General features: G+C 39.6%; 1 protein-coding gene across 1 annotated transcript in view; it reads left to right on the top strand.

Annotated features, from left to right (window-relative positions):
• The window catches only part of FMR1NB (FMR1 neighbor), a 40,112-nt gene extending 20,366 nt beyond the window's left edge, over positions 1-19,746 (top strand). Inside the window, exons 4-6 of the mRNA XM_081792446.1 lie at positions 6,072-6,168; positions 17,967-18,118; positions 19,580-19,746. Coding sequence (XP_081648572.1) covers positions 6,072-6,168; positions 17,967-18,084 — 215 coding nt within the window. The 3' untranslated portion in view covers positions 18,085-18,118; positions 19,580-19,746. The remainder of the gene's footprint in view (positions 1-6,071; positions 6,169-17,966; positions 18,119-19,579) is intronic.
• The last annotated feature ends 365 nt before the right edge of the window (positions 19,747-20,111 follow it).

Here is a 20,111-nt window from a genome sequence, read left to right as displayed (position 1 = left end):
TCCATTCATCAGTTGATGGACTCTTTCCATAATTTGGCTATTGTTGAGAGTGCCGCTATAAACATTGGGGTACAGGTGCCCCTATGCATCAGTACTCCTGTATCCCTTGGATAAATTCCTAGCAGTGCTATTGCTGGGTCATAGGGTAGGTCTATTTTTAATTTTCTGAGGAACCTCCACACTGCTTTCCAGAGCGGCTGCACTAATTTGCATTCCCACCAACAGTGCAAGAGGGTTCCTGTTTCTCCACATCCTCTCCAGCATCTATAGTCTCCTGATTTCTTCATTTTGGCCACTCTGACTGGCGTGAGGTGATATCTGAGTGTGGTTTTGATTTGTATTTCCCTGATAAGGAGCGACGTTGAACATCTTTTCATGTGCCTGTTGGCCATCCGGATGTCTTCTTTAGAGAAGTGTCTATTCATGTTTTCTGCCCATTTCTTCACTGGGTTATTTGTTTTTCGGGTGTGGAGTTTGATGAGCTCTTTATAGATTTTGGATACTAGCCCTTTGTCCGATGTGTCATTTGCAAATATCTTTTCCCATTCCGTTGGTTGCCTTTTAGTTTTGTTGGTTGTTTCCTTTGCTGTGCAGAAGCTTTTTATCTTCATAAGGTCCCAGTAATTCACTTTTGCTTTTAATTCCCTTGCCTTTGGGGATGTGCCGAGTAAGAGATTGCTACGGCTGAGGTCAGAGAGGTCTTTTCCTGCTTTCTCCTCTAAGGTTTTGATGGTTTCCTGTCTCACATTCAGGTCCTTTATCCATTTTGAGTTTATTTTTGTGAATGGTGTGAGAAAGTGGTCTAGTTTCAACCTTCTGCATGTTGCTGTCCAGTTCTCCCAGCACCATTTGTTAAAGAGACTGTCTTTTTTCCATTGGATGTTCTTTCCTGCTTTGTCAAAGATGAGTTGGCCATACGTTTGTGGGTCTAGTTCTGGGGTTTCTATTCTATTCCATTGGTCTATGTGTCTGTTTTTATGCCAATACCATGCTGTCTTGATGATGACAGCTTTGTAGTAGAGGCTAAAGTCTGGGATTGTGATGCCTCCTGCTTTGGTCTTCTTCTTCAAAATTACTTTGGCTATTCGGGGCCTTTTGTGGTTCCATATGAATTTTAGGATTGCTTGTTCTAGCTTCGAGAAGAATGCTGGTGCAATTTTGATTGGGATTGCATTGAATGTGTAGATAGCTTTGGGTAGTATTGACATTTTGACAATATTTATTCTTCCAATCCATGAGCAGGGAATGTCTTTCCATCTCTTTATATCTTCTTCAATTACCTGCATAAGCTTTCTATAGTTTTCAGCATACAGATCTTTTACATCTTTGGTTAGATTTATTCCTAGGTATTTTATGCTTCTTGGTGCAATTGTGAATGGGATCAGTTTCTTCATTTGTCTTTCTGTTGCTTCATTGTTAGTGTATAAGAATGCAACTGATTTCTGCACATTGATTTTGTATCCTGCAACTTTGCTGAATTCATGTATCCGTTCTAGCAGACTTTTGGTGGAGTCTATCGGATTTTCCATGTATAATATCATGTCATCTGCAAAAAGCGAAAGCTTGACTTCATCTTTGCCAATTTTGATGCCTTTGATTTCCTTTTGTTGTCTGATTGCTGATGCTAGAACTTCCAGCACTATATTAAACAGCAGCGGTGACAGTGGGCATCCCTGTCGTGTTCCTGATCTCAGGGAAAAAGCTCTCAGTTTTTCCCCGTTGAGGATGATGTTAGCTGTGGGCTTTTCATAAATGGCCTTTATGATCTTTAAGTATGTTCCTTCTATCCCGACTTTCTCAAGGGTTTTTATTAAGAAAGGGTGCTGGATTTTGTCAAAGGCCTTTTCTGCATCGATTGACAGGATCATATGGTTCTTCTCTTTTTTTTTGTTAATGTGATGTATCACGTCGATCAATTTGCGAATGTTGAACCAGCCCTGCATCCCAGGAATGAATCCCACTTGATCATGGTGAATAATTCTTTTTATATGCTGTTGAATTCGATTTGCTAGTATCTTATTAAGAATTTTTGCATCCATATTCATCAGGGATATTGGCCTGTAGTTCTCTTTTTTTACTGGGTCTCTGTCTGGTTTAGGAATCAAAGTAATACTGGCTTCATAGAATGAGTCTGGAAGTTTTCCTTCCCTTTCTATTTCTTGGAATAGCTTGAGAAGGATAGGTATTATCTCTGCTTTAAATGTCTGGTAGAACTCCCCTGGGAAGCCATCTGGTCCTGGACTCTTATTTGTTGGGAGATTTTTGATAACCGATTCAATTTCTTCGCTGGTTATGGGTCTGTTCAAGCTTTCTATTTCCTCCTGATTGAGTTTTGGAAGAGTGTGGGTGTTTAGAAATTTGTCCATTTCTTCCAGGTTGTCCACTTTGCTGGCATATAATTTTTCATAGTATTCCCTGATAATTGTTTGTATCTCTGAGGGATTGGTTGTAATCATTCCATTTTCATTCATGATTTTATCTATTTGGGTCATCTCCCTTTTCTTTTTGAGAAGCCTGGCTAGAGGTTTGTCAATTTTGTTTATTTTTTCAAAAAACCAACTCTTGGTTTCGTTGATCTGCTCTACAGTTTTTTTAGATTCTATATTGTTTATTTCTGCTCTGATCTTTATTATTTCTCTTCTTCTGCTGGGTTTAGGCTGCCTTTGCTGTTCTGCTTCTATTTCCTTTAGGTGTGCTGTTAGATTTTGTATTTGGGATTTTTCTTGTTTCTTGAGATAGGCCTGGATTGCAATGTATTTTCCTCTCAGGACTGCCTTCGCTGCATCCCAGAGCGTTTGGATTGTTGTATTTTCATTTTCGTTTGTTTCCATATATGTTTTAATTTCTTCTCTAATTGCCTGGTTGACCCACTCATTCGTTAGTAGGGTGTTCTTTAACCTCCATGCTTTTGGAGGTTTTCCAGACTTTTTCCTGTGGTTGATTTCAAGCTTCATAGCATTGTGGTCTGAAAGTATGCATGGTATAATTTCAATTCTTGTAAACTTATGAAGGGCTGTTTTGTGACCCAGTATATGATCTATCTTGGAGAATGTTCCATGTGCACTCGAGAAGAAAGTATATTCTGTTGCTTTGGGATGCAGAGTTCTAAATATATCTGTCAAGTCCATCTGATCCAATGTATCATTCAGGGCCCTTGTTTCTTTATTGACTGTGTGTCTAGATGATCTATCCATTTCTGTAAGTGGGGTGTTAAAGTCCCCTGCAATGACCACATTCTTATCAATAAGGTTGCTTATGTTTATGAGTAATTGTTTTATATATCTGGGGGCTCGGGTATTTGGCGCATAGACATTTATAATAGTTAGCTCTTCCTGGTGGATAGACCCTGTGATTATTATATAATGCCCTTCTTCATCTCTTGTTACGGCCTTTAATTTAAAGTCTAGTTTGTCTGATATAAGTATGGCTACTCCAGCTTTCTTTTGGCTTCCAGGAGCATGATAGATAGTTCTCCATCCCCTCACTCTCAATCTAAAGGTGTCCTCAGATCTAAAATGAGTCTCTTGTAGACAGCAAATAGATGGGTCTTGTTTTTTTATCCATTCTGATACCCTATGTCTTTTAGTTGGCGCATTTAATCCATTTACATTCAGTGTTATTATAGAAAGATATGGGTTTAGAGTCATTGTGATGTCTGTATGTTTTATGCTTGTAGTGATGTCTCTGGTACTTTGTCTCACAGGATCCCCCTTAGGATCTCTTGTAGGGCTGGTTTCGTGGTGACAAATTCCTTCAGTTTTTGTTTGTTTGGGAAGACCTTTATCTCTCCTTCTATTCTAAATGACAGACTTGCTGGATAAAGGATTCTCGGCTGCATATTTTTTCTGTTTAGCACACTGTAGATATCGTGCCAAGCCTTTCTGGCCTGCCAAGTTTCAAAGGAGAGATCAGTCACGAGTCTTATAGGTCTCCCTTTATATGTGAGGGCACGTTTATCCCTTGCTGCTTTCAGAATTTTCTCTTTATCCTTGTATTTTGCCAGTTTCACTATGATATGTCGTGCAGAAGATCGATTCAAGTTACGTCTGAAGGGAGTTCTCTGTGCCTCTTGGATTTCAATGCCTTTTTCCTTCCCCAGTTCAGGGAAGTTCTCAGCTATAATTTGTTCAAGTACCCCTTCAGCACCTTTCCCTCTCTCTTCCTCCTCTGGGATACCAATTATGCGTATATTATTTTTTTTTAGTGTATCACTTAGTTCTCTAATTTTCCCCTCATACTCCTGGATTTTTTTATCTCTCTTTCTTTCGGCTTCCTCTTTCTCCATAACTTTATCTTCTAGTTCACCTATTCTCTCCTCTGCCTCTTCAAGCCGAGCCATCGTGGATTCCATTTTGTTTTGCATTTCGTTTAAAGCGTTTTTCAGCTCCTCGTGACTGTTCCTTAGTCCCTCGATCTTTGTGGCAAGAGATTCTCTGCTGTCCTGTATACTGTTTTCAAGCCCAGCGATTAATTTTATGACTATTATTCTAAATTCACTTTCTGTTATATCATTTAAATCCTTTTTGATCAGTTCATTAGCTGTTGTTATTTCCTGGAGATTCTTCTGAGGGGAATTCTTCCGTTTGGTCATTTTGGAGAGTCCCTGGCGTGGTGAGGACCTGCAGGGCACTTCCCCTGTGCTGTGGTGTATAACTGGAGTTAGTGGGCGGGGCCGCAGTCCGACCCGATGTCTGCCCCCAGCCCACTGCTGGGGCCACGGTCAGACTGGTGTGTGCCTTCTCTTCCCCTCTCCTAGGGGCGGGATTCACTGTGGGGTGGCGTGTCCCGTCTGGGCTACTTGCACACTGCCAGGCTTGTGGTGCTGGGGATCTGGCGTATTAGCTGGGGTGGGTAGGCAAGGTGCACGGGGGCTGGAGGGGCAGGCTTAGCTCGCTTCTCCTTAGGTGATCCACTTCAGGAGGGGCCCTGTGGCAGCGGGAGGGAGTCAGATCCGCTGCCGGAGGTTTGGCTCCGCAGAAGCACAGAGTTGGGTGTCTGCGCGGAGCGAGCAAGTTCCCTGGCAGGAACCGGTTCCCTTTGGGATTTTGGCTGGGGGATGGGCGGGGGAGATGGCGCCGGCGCCTTCGTTCCCCGCCAAGCTGAGCTCTGCCGTCCGGGGGCTCGGCAGCTCTCCCTCCCTCTGTCCTCCAGCCTTCCCGCTTTCCGAGCAGAGCTGTTCACTTATGACCTCCCAGACGCTGAGTCGCGCTTGCTGTGGGAACACAGTCCGTCCGGCCCCTCCGCTTTTGCCAGCCAGACTCGGGGGCTCCGCTTGGCCGGCGAGCCGCCCCTCCGCCCCGGCTCCCTCCCGCCGGTCCGTGGAGCGCGCACCGCCTCGCCGCCCTTCCTCCCCTCTTCCGTGGGCCTCTCGTCTGCGCTTGACTCCGGAGACTCCGTTCTGCTAATCCTCTGGCGGTTTTCTGGGTTCTTTAGGCAGGTGTAGGTGGAATCGAAGTGATCGGCAGGACGCGCTGTGAGCCCCGCGTCCTCCTACGCCGCCATCTTCCTAAAGTTTGTACAGTTGAAGCTTTCCCAGTGTCTGCACTCAGACTCCCAATAACCGTCGTCACCGGGAGGGGGGCGGCTCCCGCGCCGGGGAGCCGCGCTCGCAGGTCGGCGGGGACGGCGCGGCTGCGCGGCTGCCTAATGTTCTATAATTTGAAGTAAACATTTAAGAAGCCATTCCTTTAACAAGTCAACTATTCGTAGTTTAATTCCCTCCTTGAGTGCCCTAGGATGTATAACATATGGCCAAGAAAAAAAAACACACTTTGGCCATAGGAAGAAATATATAGTATGAGTCATAATAGTCTGTTAAGAAAAACAGTAGGATCATTTTGTTAAGGCTTCCTTAGGGAGGCATGTATTTCAAGTGTAGCTTTTAGTTGTATTTCAAGATTTCATAAACTCCTGCTACTGATAGAGTAGCAAAGATATTTACCTGTCATATAAGAATACTTCTCTTTTTTGCTTCATTCACTGATAGTTGTTTATAAAGGCTTTATGAAAGAGCTCAGATTTTCTTCTCTTGCTTAAGTCATAAAAGTAACAGAATATAATTAAACCAACAGAGCCTACACAGATGTTCCGGATGTTTGGGCTTGGTGTGATCGGCATGATCATCCTGGGATGTGTGCCCATTTTTTGCTGCTCTCTTTGGCGGAGGAGGTAGGCAAACATAAACTTTTATTTGCTGATTGCTGAGTGTATTTGGATATTTCTGTGTAGACACATTTATTCATATGCGCTAGAAACACGGGGATTATGTTTGGGTCCCTTTTGTTTAAAAGAAGGTAGCTTAGGAAAAACATAAAATAGAGTTACCATAATATTTTTAAATTTTTTTAAATGTTTATTTATTATTCTGAGAGAGAGAAAGAGTGAGCGCGAGCGAGCAGGGAAGGGGAAGAGAGAGAGGAGATACAGAATCCAAAACAGACTCCAGGCTCTGGGTTGTCAGCACAGAGCCCGATGCGTGGCTCGATCCCACGAGCTGTGAGATCGTGACCTGAGGTGAAGTCGGACACTTAACCGACTGAGCCACTCAGGCGCCCCAAGTTACCATAATATTTTTAAATACATGTTATTTTCTTTTTCCATAAATTTAGACATCCTCTTGGAAGGAAAAATACATTAGTGATCTGGGAGCCTGTGAGTGGAAGTGGTTATTAACTGCAAATCAGAAAGGTTCCTAGAAGTGTTATCACCATCTAGTAAATGGTCATCTACCATTGGGTCTTAAAAGCTTTGGTCTCTCTTCAAACCAATTTGCATCATGTTTCTTCTTAGCATCTTATATAAAATCCCTGTGGCCTGTCAGCGTGATACCTCTAAGGTTTTTTTTTTTTAATTTTTTAAAAATTTAATGTTTATTTTTATTTTGAGAGAGAGAGAGAGAGAGAGAGAGAGACTGAGTGTGAGTAGGGGAGGGGCAGAGAGAGAGGGAGACACAGAATCTGAGGCAGGCTCCAGGCTCCAAGCTGTCAGCACAGAGCCTGACATGGGGCTCAAACCCACGAGCCGTGAGATCATGACCTGAGCTGAAGTCGGACGTTCAACTGACTGAGCCACTCAGGCGCCCCTATACATCTAAAGTTTTTTAAAAAAATAGCTCACTACCTCTTGGAACGGTGGGTGTGGAGACAGAGCAGGACCAGGACCAGGGTGGTGTGAGTGAGGCAATTAGAGCACAAAATTTAAGGAGACACTCACTCTGAAGTTTGTGCAAGTGGAGGGTCAGCACTAGCATGACCCTGAGAGTATTTCCTTCAGTTCTCTGGTAAAGAAAAGCTACCAGTTGAAGAGTAAGCATCTTTGATGTTTTTATTTGAGTTAATAAGAAAGTAGTGGTATTTGAGTTACCAAAACGTTGGTTAGATTCCACAGGAAGATTGAGACTATACGCAAGTTACCTTATTTTCCATAAAGATCATTAAGTCTTTTTTTTCTTTTTTGTACCTTTTCCTTGAGTTTGATGAATGTGTTATATTCATCACTGTATTTTCAATCCATAGCACGGTGCGTCATGTGTTAAGGTGCCTAATACATTTTTGTTCAATAAATTAATGGTTGAGCGAATACAGAAATATAGTGGATGGCATTGACTAGCCTGGAAGGCAGTCCTATAGTAATTTAAACTTCTCATCACTCACATCATTTTCTCAGACCATTTTGAAGATACAGTAGAGTCATAGCCTTTCAACTCCTCCCATTTGCTATATGACAGTTCTTCTGTCAGTTTTCACTTAGTTTTGTATACTGAGCGTGTAATCCCCGTTCTTAGGCCTCTCGCATTTTCTTTGTTCCCACAAGTAATTGAGAATAGGAGTGGAATTTTTTTACCCTTCCTTCTTCAGAGTCTGATTTCAGAAAAAAGATAACCATGAACAAAAATGAAATAATATTTGCTAGCAAATGGTGGCTAGGATTATGCCATGCAGTCTAGATGTCTGGTATAATAGGCCTGGTGTAATAATTTCATTATGGCTCCTCCACTGTGTCTCTGCCAAGGAGTTTTAAAGGGATGTTCAGGTACGCTGGATTTTTCTTTAAAATTAATTTCAAAGAATTCTTCCCTGATAATATGTTTTCTTCTTTATATATAGTAAAAACTGTTCGAGAGATTTGAACAGTGTGAATTGTGTATTTATTGAACACCAAAAATTTGGTTTTCTATAATTTATTTATTTATTTCTGAAATTTATTTGTTTCTTCAGACATCCTGGGTTGTTTTTTGCAACCCCAGAGTATGTGCTTAGTGCGTGCTGCTTAGCTTAATTTCCGGTAACAATGGGTGTGTGAGGGTGGATGGGGCACTGTCAAGATTTTCCTGGTAAGCTGATTTTAGAGGCAAGGAGAATAATTGTGTTCGAATAAAGACCCTATCCTTGATACCAAACAAGGAGCTTAAATGGAAGCCAAAGCCTGCTAACCACTCCTTTCTTTTTGGGGTCGAGATATCTCTTTAGAACTATCCCCTTAACTTGCTTCCTGTTCTTCATTTCCAAGAATAAAGAGATAGATAAAATATTACAGTAGGTAGAATAAATGACCCATAAAAGGGAAATAGATGCAGCAGTAAAATCAATATGTAGTGGTTTAAAAAAGAAAAGGAGGTAGCCAAACACAGTTGTTTATCTAAATCAACTAACTAGGGGCTAAAAGCCAGAAGCAGATGTGCAGTAACATGATCTGGGCCTGTTTGTTGGAAGAACTCTTGAGGCATTGGAAGAAACTATTAAGCTCCTCCTCCTGCTGGGTCCTGTCCTTTACATTAAATATACGTTCCTTCAGATGTCGTAGCTCTCCCCTCTCGGCCTCCAGTTGTAAGCCAAAACAAGTGATGTTTTGACGTTCCGTAGCTCCTACAATTTGGACGGTGTGTTTTATTCACAGATCGCCTCAGGAGCTAACAACTGGCAAGGGTTAGAGGGATGAAACATGAGAAGTAATATGAGCAGGTGGGAGAAATGAAAGCAGTTTGGGGGAAGAGGATAATCACTTTCCAGAGCCAAATGCATTTTATTCTTTTGGTGTCTAATTCGTGCTTTCTACAGTTGAGCATATTTAGTTATTGCTTGTGCTAGGCATTGTGGACGATACAGAAATGTCTGAGACATAGGCCCTACTTTCAAAGAGCTTAAACCTACCTTAAAATAAGCCCCAAGCATGACGTTAAATAATAACATATGATGGAATATAATTAAGGATTAAGAGAGTGGTGGCAATAACTTACCAAAGTTTTGAGGCAGTGGGGATCAGGATGAATGGGAGAGGGCACAGTGGGCTCTGTGGTGGAGGTACTATTTGAGCTGAGTTTTGAAGGGAGGACAAGATTTGGAGGGGGGGCTCCCGCATAATTCATTACATCCAGATGGAATCTCCTCACTATAGACCCCTTAACTGCTTGTCCTTTCTAAGCAGAAGTGGCTGAACTTTGCCCCTGGAATAATCTGTAACGTAATCTCTAGTTTACTTCTACTTGACTCAAGTTCAGGTGAGGTGTGAACCAGGTACACCGAGAACTCAAGCCAGCTTGAATTGGTTGCACATGTACAGAAGAGAGCAGACAGCACTAGTGAAAGAAAGGCTTTCTAAGAATTTTCTACTAATAGCCTTATTAAACTTGCATATAAGATGCGTTTTGAAATTCATTACGTCTTCAAGGTTATGTAAGATCTATTTTTATTCTCATTAATAGGGATCAGAAACCTCGTTAGGTTTCAGTGTCACTGGCAGGCTTAAGACTTACATAGAGATGAAGGAAGGAGGAGATCAGGTGGATGAGGATGAAAGGAAGCAGGGGAGGGGGCTCTAGTGGGAGAGAAGAGAAGAGTGGTGGCTGAATTGTTCCCGTTACAGTAATAGAGTGCCAATAATTGTAGTCTCAAGTGCCACATTTAGTTTCTAATCTTTATCTGTTTTTAGATAAAGTTTAATCTTTATACATAGACCAGTTAAACATCTGTGTATTATATAGTGATATGATACTTGAGTGTGTACATAGCTTTGGTAAGGTGGAAAATTCAAATATTATAATACCATGCCCATTAAACTCAGATGGAGTGCATTTTCTTGTGTTTCTTTCTTCCTCAGATTGGATTTGCAACTTTGAATTAAGAAAAAATCCAGAACTCAGTCTGAAAATGACAAAACTATGTTTTCTTTCAACTAATAAAAAGCCATGTTTTTTTAAGATTGTAGATCATCTGATACACAGATGATGTAAATAGCACATCCCCCATACACTTTCAATGTTGCTACTTGCCAGATGGCTGTTACTGAAAATTTCTACATTTAGACAAATCCTGCTGCGTGATTCTCTGTATTATAATGTGGTTTTCATTATGCAGATAGTCTTAATACCACTTACTTTTTAGAATGGGAGGTAAAGAATTGGGAATAAATGTGTCAAAGATTGCCTAAAAATCATCACCCATTGAATTTTAAAAATAGGCATTCACATTTTCAAATCTCCATGTTTGTGTGTTTCATTATACTGTACAACATAATTAGTAATGTTATTTTGAAAAGCTTTATGCAGTAATTAGCCAACTGCTGAAAGGTTTGAAGTTCCTAGGATTATATACACGTGAATTCAGAGAAAGGAAATAAAGTCTGTAAATTTTAAAAGTATGGCTAGTCTGTAAGAACTTTGATAAAATATGATCAGATGAGAATGTGAGCAAACTGGAACCCTGCTCTAACATGACTCACTATAGATTTGAAACTCACATAAAGCCAGTTCTTCTTGGACCCTGTTCAAGGTAATTTAGTTACTGAAATAATAAGAGACTCTCATTATATGCAGATTATATGTCTGAAATGTTCCCATAAGAGAAGTCTGGAGTAGTAGGTACTATTAAAAAGAACATTTTGTTGCCAAGTAACTAATAACCTCAATGCAAAATGCAGTGGCCTTTTCTCAGTTCCCATCCAACTTGACCTTTTGGTCACATAGAACACTGTTGATTGCTCCCTTCTTGAAACTTTCGTTCCTTGGATTTCATTGTTCCCTTTACCATTCTGATTCTTCTCGGTTTGCTTTTCTTTGTTGTCTCAACTGTGGTTATTTCCCAAAGTCTTATTCTCATCTACCAGAGAATATTACAGGTATGTAGCAGAAAGAACATGTAAAAAAATCTATGTTCTAGTTCTGCCTTTTTTACCAGTTTTATACTGAGGTTAACTTCTTTTGGTATTGGTTTTCTCATAAAATTAGGGTAGAGAATTGAGTTAGATAATTTCTAAGGTTCTTTCTTTTTGGCGTTTAAAAAAAATTTATGGGTGGGGGGGCAGAGAGAGAGAGAGAGAGAGAGAGAGAGAATCTTAAGCAGGATCCACGCTCAGCACAGAGCCCTATGCAGGGCTTGATCCCACGACTCTGGGATCATGACCTGAGCCAAAATCAGAAGTCAGACGCTCAACTGACAGAGCCACCCAGGCGCCCCTAAGGTCCTTTCTGATCATAATATTCTGGGCTTCTCTGAGTGAATGAGTCTTTTAAATCTGAATCCTGAAATCCTTACCTCTACCTATTCCATATTTCCAAATGCCCTCATGAATTAAATGTTCTGTTAGCACCTTAAATGCAACATGTACAAAAGCAAATTTATCTTTTTTTTTTCTCTCAAACCATCTCCCCTTGATAGCTGTCCATTTCTTTCAGTGATTTCTTTAGTCTCCCAGGCTAGAAACCTTAGAGTCATTTGTGACTATTTCCTTTTCGTTATTTTTAATATGTAATCTGTTCTCTTAGTCTACCTGTAATTTTTTGGTTTCCTTTGGAATGAGTCTGAGATTTGCCTCTTCTTAAATTTATTTATTGTTACATTTATTGTTACCTTAGTCCAGGTCTTATGGTGTCAATTTCTGTCCTGGGTAAGTGGTTTTAGGAGAGGAGCAAAAACAAACAAACAAACAACAACAACCCCCCCCCCCCCCCAAGGTGTATTATTCTTCTAGGGCTGCCATAACAGAATTTCAGAGACCAGGCAACTTGAACAATAGACATTTATTTTCTCACTGTGAGAAATCATGTGTCCATGATCACAGTGCCAGCTGATTTGGTTTCTGGTGAGGACTCTCTTCCTGGTTTGCAGTTGGCCATCTTCTCACTGTGTACTCACATTGCCTTTCCTTGATGCATGTGAGAAGGAGAGAGAGAAAGAGTAAACTCTCTTGTTTTTAATTTAAAAAACTGAAAAATCAGTTTTTATAATGACATTAATTGTACTGATTGGGGCCCCACCCTTATGACCTCATTTAAACTTAATTACTTCCTTAGAGCCCCCTATCTGCAAATTTAAACACACTGGAAGTTCGGCCTTAAATATGTTGAGTTTTAGGGACACAGGCGTTCAGTCCTATAACACAAGGCTAGTTGGCATCCAAGGGCATAGAAAGGATTGAGAACTGCAGAGGACATTGGAATGAGGTGTTCAATCCAAAGAATTTATACAAGAGAGACTGTAAGTAACTAGGATGGGACTGCAAGTAGGGTTTGGAAGATGGCTAGGAACTGAGTCCCGGAGAAGGTTCCTGGTACTTTGATAGGAATATATGACTTTGCCCTTAAGAAGGAGGGAATTTGTACGGGTACTTGCCAAGCCAATTTGAACATATGCCTGGACTCCTAATCTACTCTCCTTCTAATCTATTATGTAATATCCTGCCAGATTCATCTTCAAAAGATAGTATATTATTTCATTTCATTATATTATTCAGGAACTTCTAATCCATTCAAGAATATCTGGATTCCAGACCTTGTGTTAGGTGGTGTGAAGGACAAAATGGTGATTCAGATCATACTCTGCTCTCAAGGAGCACATAGTCTCATAAGGACTATATACAAATCCCCAAAGTAAAAAGTCACACTCCATAAAAAAGTTAAAGGTAAAAACAATTAGCATGTTGGCCTTTTCTGGTTTATGTAAATTTTTCAAATACATTGTCTTAATATGACCTTCAAAACAGAGGTGCAGGGAAGTTTGGTCTCTTGCTCAAGATTACATGATAGAGCAAGGATTACAGTCTATCTTCTGAGTTCCTTGCTTTTTGTAGTATAGAAAACAGGAAGAAAAGAAATGCAGATAAAAACACAATGGCATTTTGTTGCTTCAAGCCCACTCAAAGGGCTGTGGCTTTCAAAGTTTTCTATTTTAGACTCACTCTATAATTCCAATACCATTTCTTATAACACTACATGTATCTTTTGCTCCATCCAGGTAGCTATATTTGTTTTTCTTGGTATACCCCAGGCTTTATTCTTGCCTCTGTTCTTTTGCCCACGTTGCTCCCAAATCTTAGGATTGTTCTTCTTCATCCTCTTCATTCATTTGAATTCTTTCTTTACCTTCATATTGCAATTGCCCCAACTCGTCCATGAAGTGTTCTGCAAAGGCTCCTGACCCCAACTTTTCTCTTTTCTCCCAGCCTAGCCTCCTTCTGGACTTGTGTTCTTAACCACATAGTCTAACACATAATTATCCTTTGTTTCCTGTTATTAGTTTTCTTTCTCTGGCTAAATTGTAACTTCTGTGAGGACAAGGGGCTAAGCTTCATACTTCTTTGAGTCTAGAGCTGTGGTTCCCCAAATGGGGTCCCTGTACTAGTCTCACTATCATCCCCTGGGAGCATGTCAGAAATACATGTTCTCAGGCCCTACCCCAGACCTACTGAATCAGAACTCTGGGGTTAAAGCCCCAAGATTTGGGTTTTAACAAGCCCAACAAGTTATTCTTATGTATACTCAGGTCTGAGAACCATAGGTCTCTAAGACTGTTTGGTAGGCAACTCAGTAAATAATGATTGGAGTAATCTAGTCAGTCGTTTTGGTGGATTTTCTATCTTTTTGATGTTGCAAATGATAAATTTTTTGTCTATAAAATTGATGTTATGTGCTTTAACTGTCTTAAAGAATTTGTATTTATATCAATGAATTAGAGTTTGTTAAGAAACATGGAAAAGCCAACCTATTACCAGTATTTATCATATTCTAGTCTGTAGATGGGTTCTATGGAAGTAACCTTGGAAATATTTAATAATATAGATTCCTAGGCTGTACTCACGAGAATCTGATATAATAAGTGGGGGATTTGGACCTGAAATGTGTATTTTCTAAAGCACCCCAAACGAATCTGATACATAGTCCATTTAGAACTACACTAGACTCTCCACTTCAATCCTTTTTACATTCATTCTTTCTGCAAACATTTATTGAGCTCCTACTTTGGTCTGGGAATTTGCTAGGTGTTGTGTTCTTCTTCTCTATCTGATCATCTCCCTGGGCAGCCTCGCTGTCCATGTTATGAGCCATCTAAGCCCATAGCTTCAGAGTTCTCTGATGTACTCAATTCTGAGTAATCTTTCCTGTATTCTGTATTGGCCAGCCACTTTCATGCCCATATCCTGAATCTTGTCATTCATCAAAAATTGAACCTCTGAGGAGGGCCTGGGTGGCAGTCGGTTAAGCTTCTGACTCTTGATTTTGGCTCAGGTCATGATCTCACGAGTTCATGGGTTTGAGCACCACATTGGGCTCCTTGCACTGACAGTGTGGAGCCTGCTTGTAATTCTCTCTCTCTTCCTCTCTCTCTGCCCCTCCTGACATGCTCTCTCTCACAAAATTGGTAAATTCCACAAAAAAATTAAAAAATTGAACCTCAGTGTCTGAAATTTTAAACTTCAAATCTCAAACTATTCTTTGACCATAGGTGCTTTGTCTTCTAGGTTTTTCCCTTCTTTTACTCTTGCTACACCTGTTCTCATTGAGACATCCAGGTTCTTTAATTCTCTGTTTTCCCCTGGTTTTCTGTCTTTTAGCATCGTCTGATTTCTTTATCCAGCCTGGATTCTATTGTCTGATACATGAATCCATTCTTTCCAGTTCCTTTGTTTCATTAAAATTGAATCCACACCATTTTTCTGTTTCTAGATCTAGGTTCCTGGGAATTCTTAGAGAAAAAAATCTCACAACTATATAGATATGCATCAGAAGAAATTCCCATTGTTTCCACTTAGTGTTTCCAGCCACACCACTCTGCTTGATGTTTACAAAGAACATGCTTCTTCACCACTCTGATATTTTCACACAATGTACCACCCACTGATTGAAATGCTCTTATATTATCTTCCCATCTCCACTCTTATTTATCTGGCTCACCCCACTCTGAATGCAGGCCTATGCTTAAAGTTCATCTCCTCTAGGAAGCTTACCCCAAACCTCCGCCCCAGACTGGGTCGATCTGTTTCCTGTTTGTTTCCTACCAATCTCTGCTTACCTCTATTTAGATTATCTCAATGTGATACAATTATCAGTTTATATATCTCTCTTCCATTCTAAATTTTAAGCTCCTTGAGGGCAGGACCCATATATTATTCATTTTTATGTCTCTAGTATTTAGAATGGTGTTTGTTTCAGGAATGAGCAAGTGTGTTAATGAGTGAATGCATATGAGATAAGTCGATCTGTACATTTCAAGTGTGAGTATGCTGGCCACAGTATGACATTTTATATAAAAAGAAGAAAATCACCTCTAGGACTCTGGACAAATCATTTCAACCCTACTTTACCCCTTGGGCATTCTCATTAGATATTGAGTAGAATATCTAACTTTGGATCTCAGTAACAAATGTTAGAAGGCTGAACCTAAAACCTAGTTCTCTGCAACCTAGACTAGTACAGTACATTTTGAAATAATAAGGTCGTGTTGCATTTTTCTTTGTCAGTTAAGGTGAAATTTAGGCCATTAAATTTAAAATAAAATATTTGTATAAAGAAAACATAGTCACTTTATTTATGTGAAATAAAATATATTGAAGTCACAACATTAGAAAAAAGTGTAAGTCCCCAATTTCTTATCTAAAATTCTGAAATCCAAAAGGTCTGCAAACCTAAAGCTTTTTTCGTCTTTTGGCAGCAAAACCTGAACTGACCTGACCTGACCTGAGACATTTTTAGTCCTTGCTTGATGCTTAAAATGAATATTCATATATTTTGTTGTAGAAATATTACTCTGTTTGATCATGAGATGTTGCCCCAGACTTCATGGGAGTATCATGTAATGTTCAGTATGTCATGTCATATTGCCTTTCTAAAACCCCAAATATTCTGCATTCTGAAACACATCTGGCCCCAAGAGACTGAGAGCTACAGAGTTGTTTCAGCTATTATTATTTTTTTGATACTGAAGTTAATAGCTCTACCAAGAGGCCATAGGTAAATCATAAATACATTTTTGGCCTTCACCCACTATTTCATTTATGCCTGGATATTTTTTTTATGATTTAGAAAAAAGTATTTATTTGCTCCATATCTATTCTTACCTAGTAGAGCTCAGTGACAACCTAGTAATGCAATTTGAGGGGAGAAAAGTGAATATTACCTTCAAAGTCATCATTTCAGGGGCAGGCTTAGCAATCTCTGGGCCCCACATGCTAAGAACCTGGTTGCTCTGTATAGCTAAGTAGCACCATCTGGAGCCAGGTGTCCTCTTCTGTACACTACCTAGCTTTGAGCTGAGGATAGGACTATGTATCTGTCATTCCCTGTTGGTAATATCATATGCAAATGTTTCTTTCTCTTTTGGGTTTCCATCCATACTTTTGCTTTGAGCATTTTCTAGTTTTTCTCCTTGGCTTGTGCTTAGGTCTTTAGAAAGTGAAAGCTCTTGGGGCACCTGGCTGGCTCAGTCAATACAGCATGCACCTCTTGATCTTGTGGTTGTAAGTTCGAGTCCCACATTGGGTGTAGAGATTACTTAAAAATAAAATCTTTTAAAAAAAGAAAGTGGAAGCTCTTATAAATATCAACTAACATTTCCAGAACCCTCATTGGGTACCAGGCTCTCTGGGATATATAAAGTTACAAGGTAAAGCTCTAGCCTGAAGTTATTTCCAAGCTCTGAGGGGAGAAAAGGACAGGTTTGCATAGTGAATGAGAGATTGTTTTTTAGATTTAGGAAGGTCTGGATTTGAATCCTGGCACCACCAAAGAGCATTCTGATGACCTCATGCAAGTTACTTCCCTTCTCAGTGCCTCAGTTTCCCCACCTGAAAAATGGAAATGCCTCATCAGGTCATCATGAAGATTAAATAAGATCCTGCACATGAAGTGCTTATACACAGGTCTTGGCACATGGAGAAGTCTATCACACTTGTTGTTATTAGTCATTATCTGCTAATGCTGCAGTGGTCTAATGGAAAGAGTGCATTTTAGAGTCAAACAGACCTTAGTTCAAATGCTAGCATCTCCATTTACTATCTGTGTGTGACCTTGGGTGAATTATCTTACTTCTCCAAGCCTCAGCTTAATTATTTGGAAAGCAGGAAACACAATATCCATCTTATAGGGTTGTTGTGAGGATTAAGTGAGATCAAGTATGTAAAACACCTGGCCAAGTTCTTAGCCTGTGATATATCGGCTCTCTGGCACCCCCAACCCTGGCTGTACAAATTCAAGGAAGTACAAGATTGAATTCCAAATGATCGCAATAGTGAGTAAAAGTGCAAACTTGTAAAGTTGCAGAAGATAATATAATATGAGCTATTACTATTTAGTTTTGATATTCGTAGGAGGGAAGAATCCCTATAAGCTAGGAATAAAAGGGAAGGCTACCTAGGCAAATAACATAGAAGCTAGGTCTTGAAGGGTGAGTAACATTGATGTCAGCAGAGGGAAGGTAGGACAGCATTCCTGTTGTGGAGGATCAAATGATCAAAATGACGCTATACAGAGTGATAGTAATGGTGACAATGATAAATATGAGTGAGCCAGGTACAATGTTTTCTATCAGATTTGCTGAATATGGTGAGTTAAGCAGTCAGGTGGGAATGTGTAAAAAGAGTTATGTGGGTAACTAGCCTTTTCCCTGTACCCCATCATTGTTTTCTTTTATAACCCACCATTGTTATTGTTCTATCACTGTTGAGGAACAAGGTTTCACTTTGAACTTTTAATTTTACAGCAAATGGGCCAATCCTTTAGGAAGGAAAGTCAACAAAATTGTAAAGGGTGTGAAGAAACAAAAAAAGAAACTAAAGAAGGATGCTGAGATGTTAGGGACAGCAGCAGAAGATGAGTAAAGTTTAGGTGGTGGAAAGCAGTGAGAGAACAAAGGTAACTAGCGGTAGGACATAAAATTGAAGTGTTTAATATTTGATTATTGTTACCACCATCTTGGTTCAATGATGTATATATTTTTTTACCCTACAAATGTTTAGACCACAGGATTATCAGGTTCTGAAACCATATTATCACTAGGGATATTTGGATGCAGGAAGGTGGGCAAGAAGTGTGCCAAGTTGTTTGGGTACAACATTATTTGGTTCAGCCCTTCAGAAGAAACAAATGGAATCTTCTTGCTTTGACTCTGAGGATCCATGAAAGATACCTTTGCTAAATAACAATGGTTATAGTTCCCCATATGTATTGACCATGGTACATATCCGGGGGAAGGAGGTTCAGGAATCTGACAGATCTGCAATTGAATCCTGGATTCTAGCTGTTAGTTTCAGCTCCCTGTTTCTCAAACTTAAATAATTCAGTATCATAAGTGATTGAGAGAGTGGATCCCAGAATCATACGCCAGGGACTACCTGGCCCTCAGGCTTACAGATCCCCCAGGCTTGGCCTGTGTTTCCACCTCCCAAAGTAATTATGAAGATCCAACTAAAAATAAAATGGTTGGTAAGAAAAGAGGTATACTTTGGGGAATAGAATATTGGAATGGGGGTCAGGAGACTCAGGCCACTAACTAGTGGCATTTTCATGGGCAAGTAAGTTAACCTATCAGCAACTTGATACCATCAGCTGAAATTTTTTGTGTAGCTTAAACAATATAATGTATGTGAAGATGCTTTGAAAATTATAATACAATACTCAAATTTAAATTGTTAATTTCTAGCCTCAGTTGCAGAGGAGAGGAGTGGAATAATAGACTGTTGATCTTAGTGTCAGGAGACTCTCGTTTTACTCTCAATTCTGTCATTTTGTACCATGGGAGCTTGAGCAACTCCCTTAGCTTTCCTGGGCTTCAGTTCACCAAGCTGCAAAATGAGAAGTTTGGACTAGATGAATAGGAAATGTGACTTATCTAAAAAGAATTGAAATCCTTACAACAAGGTAGTTGTATATACATATATATATATATATATATAAAATGATTTATGTAAGGTAATACATAAGTATATATAATAATAATCATACATGTATATGATTATACATACCTATATATTACTGCTTTGTATAAGTTTAATGCAGCACATGCATGTGCATATGTATTTACACACAGACACACATATATGACATAAATAGACTAACAAAACAATCTCTGTGTGCTATTTACTGGGGCATGGAAGTTCACTTTGTTATTCAGAAATTTTCATTGTATTTGCCACAGTGTATTTTGTCTTTACACCTCACAGATAGTACACTGGCAAACTGAAAATACATAAGTTAAACATAACATTGAATACAGTTTGAGAACTCTGTTGCAGTCATTTCCTGTTCTAACAAAGTGTGATGTATGTATACTAGTCCTTTCGAGTTGTTTAACTCTACTTTACTTTTCTCCTGTAGCATTATTTTCCCACTGAGAAGAATACAAACCATTCCAAGCAGAAGAGACTGTCCCAGTCATCTCAACCCGATGGAGCATTTTAGAAGGACAAAAATTTGTTCTTATTTTTGTCATGTTTACTTACAAATATGAAATAAAGTTGATAGTTCTGTTTTTGTGCATCAAACCAGGATCTGAATTCTTCTTATTAAAACTAGTTTCTACAGAAATAAAAAAAAATGTATGAAAAGCACCGGTGGCACTTCAGGTCCTATGTAGTGATTTTTGCAACTTGGGTTGTGTTATCAAGATATACTTCTGTTGGTGTTAAATAAGGCAGAGATTTCATGTTGTTATTCACCTTCTATTCAGTGAGGTGGGACAATGAGAGGAAGGGCAGGTTTGGCAGGGGAAGATGAATGATTTTGGGATAGGCTGTTTGAAGTGCTTATGGACCATCAAGGTACAGATGACTAGTAGGCAGTTATATATAGTTTATATATAACTAGTAGCCAGTTATATATAAATCTATGGGTCTGGAGCTCAGGGAAA

Source organism: Panthera onca, chromosome X (assembly GCF_046562875.1).
Source record: "Panthera onca isolate mPanOnc1 chromosome X, mPanOnc1 haplotype 2, whole genome shotgun sequence".
In the NCBI taxonomy this organism is placed as follows: Eukaryota; Metazoa; Chordata; class Mammalia; order Carnivora; family Felidae; genus Panthera; species Panthera onca.
This window is presented reverse-complemented; position numbering and strand designations above follow the sequence as displayed.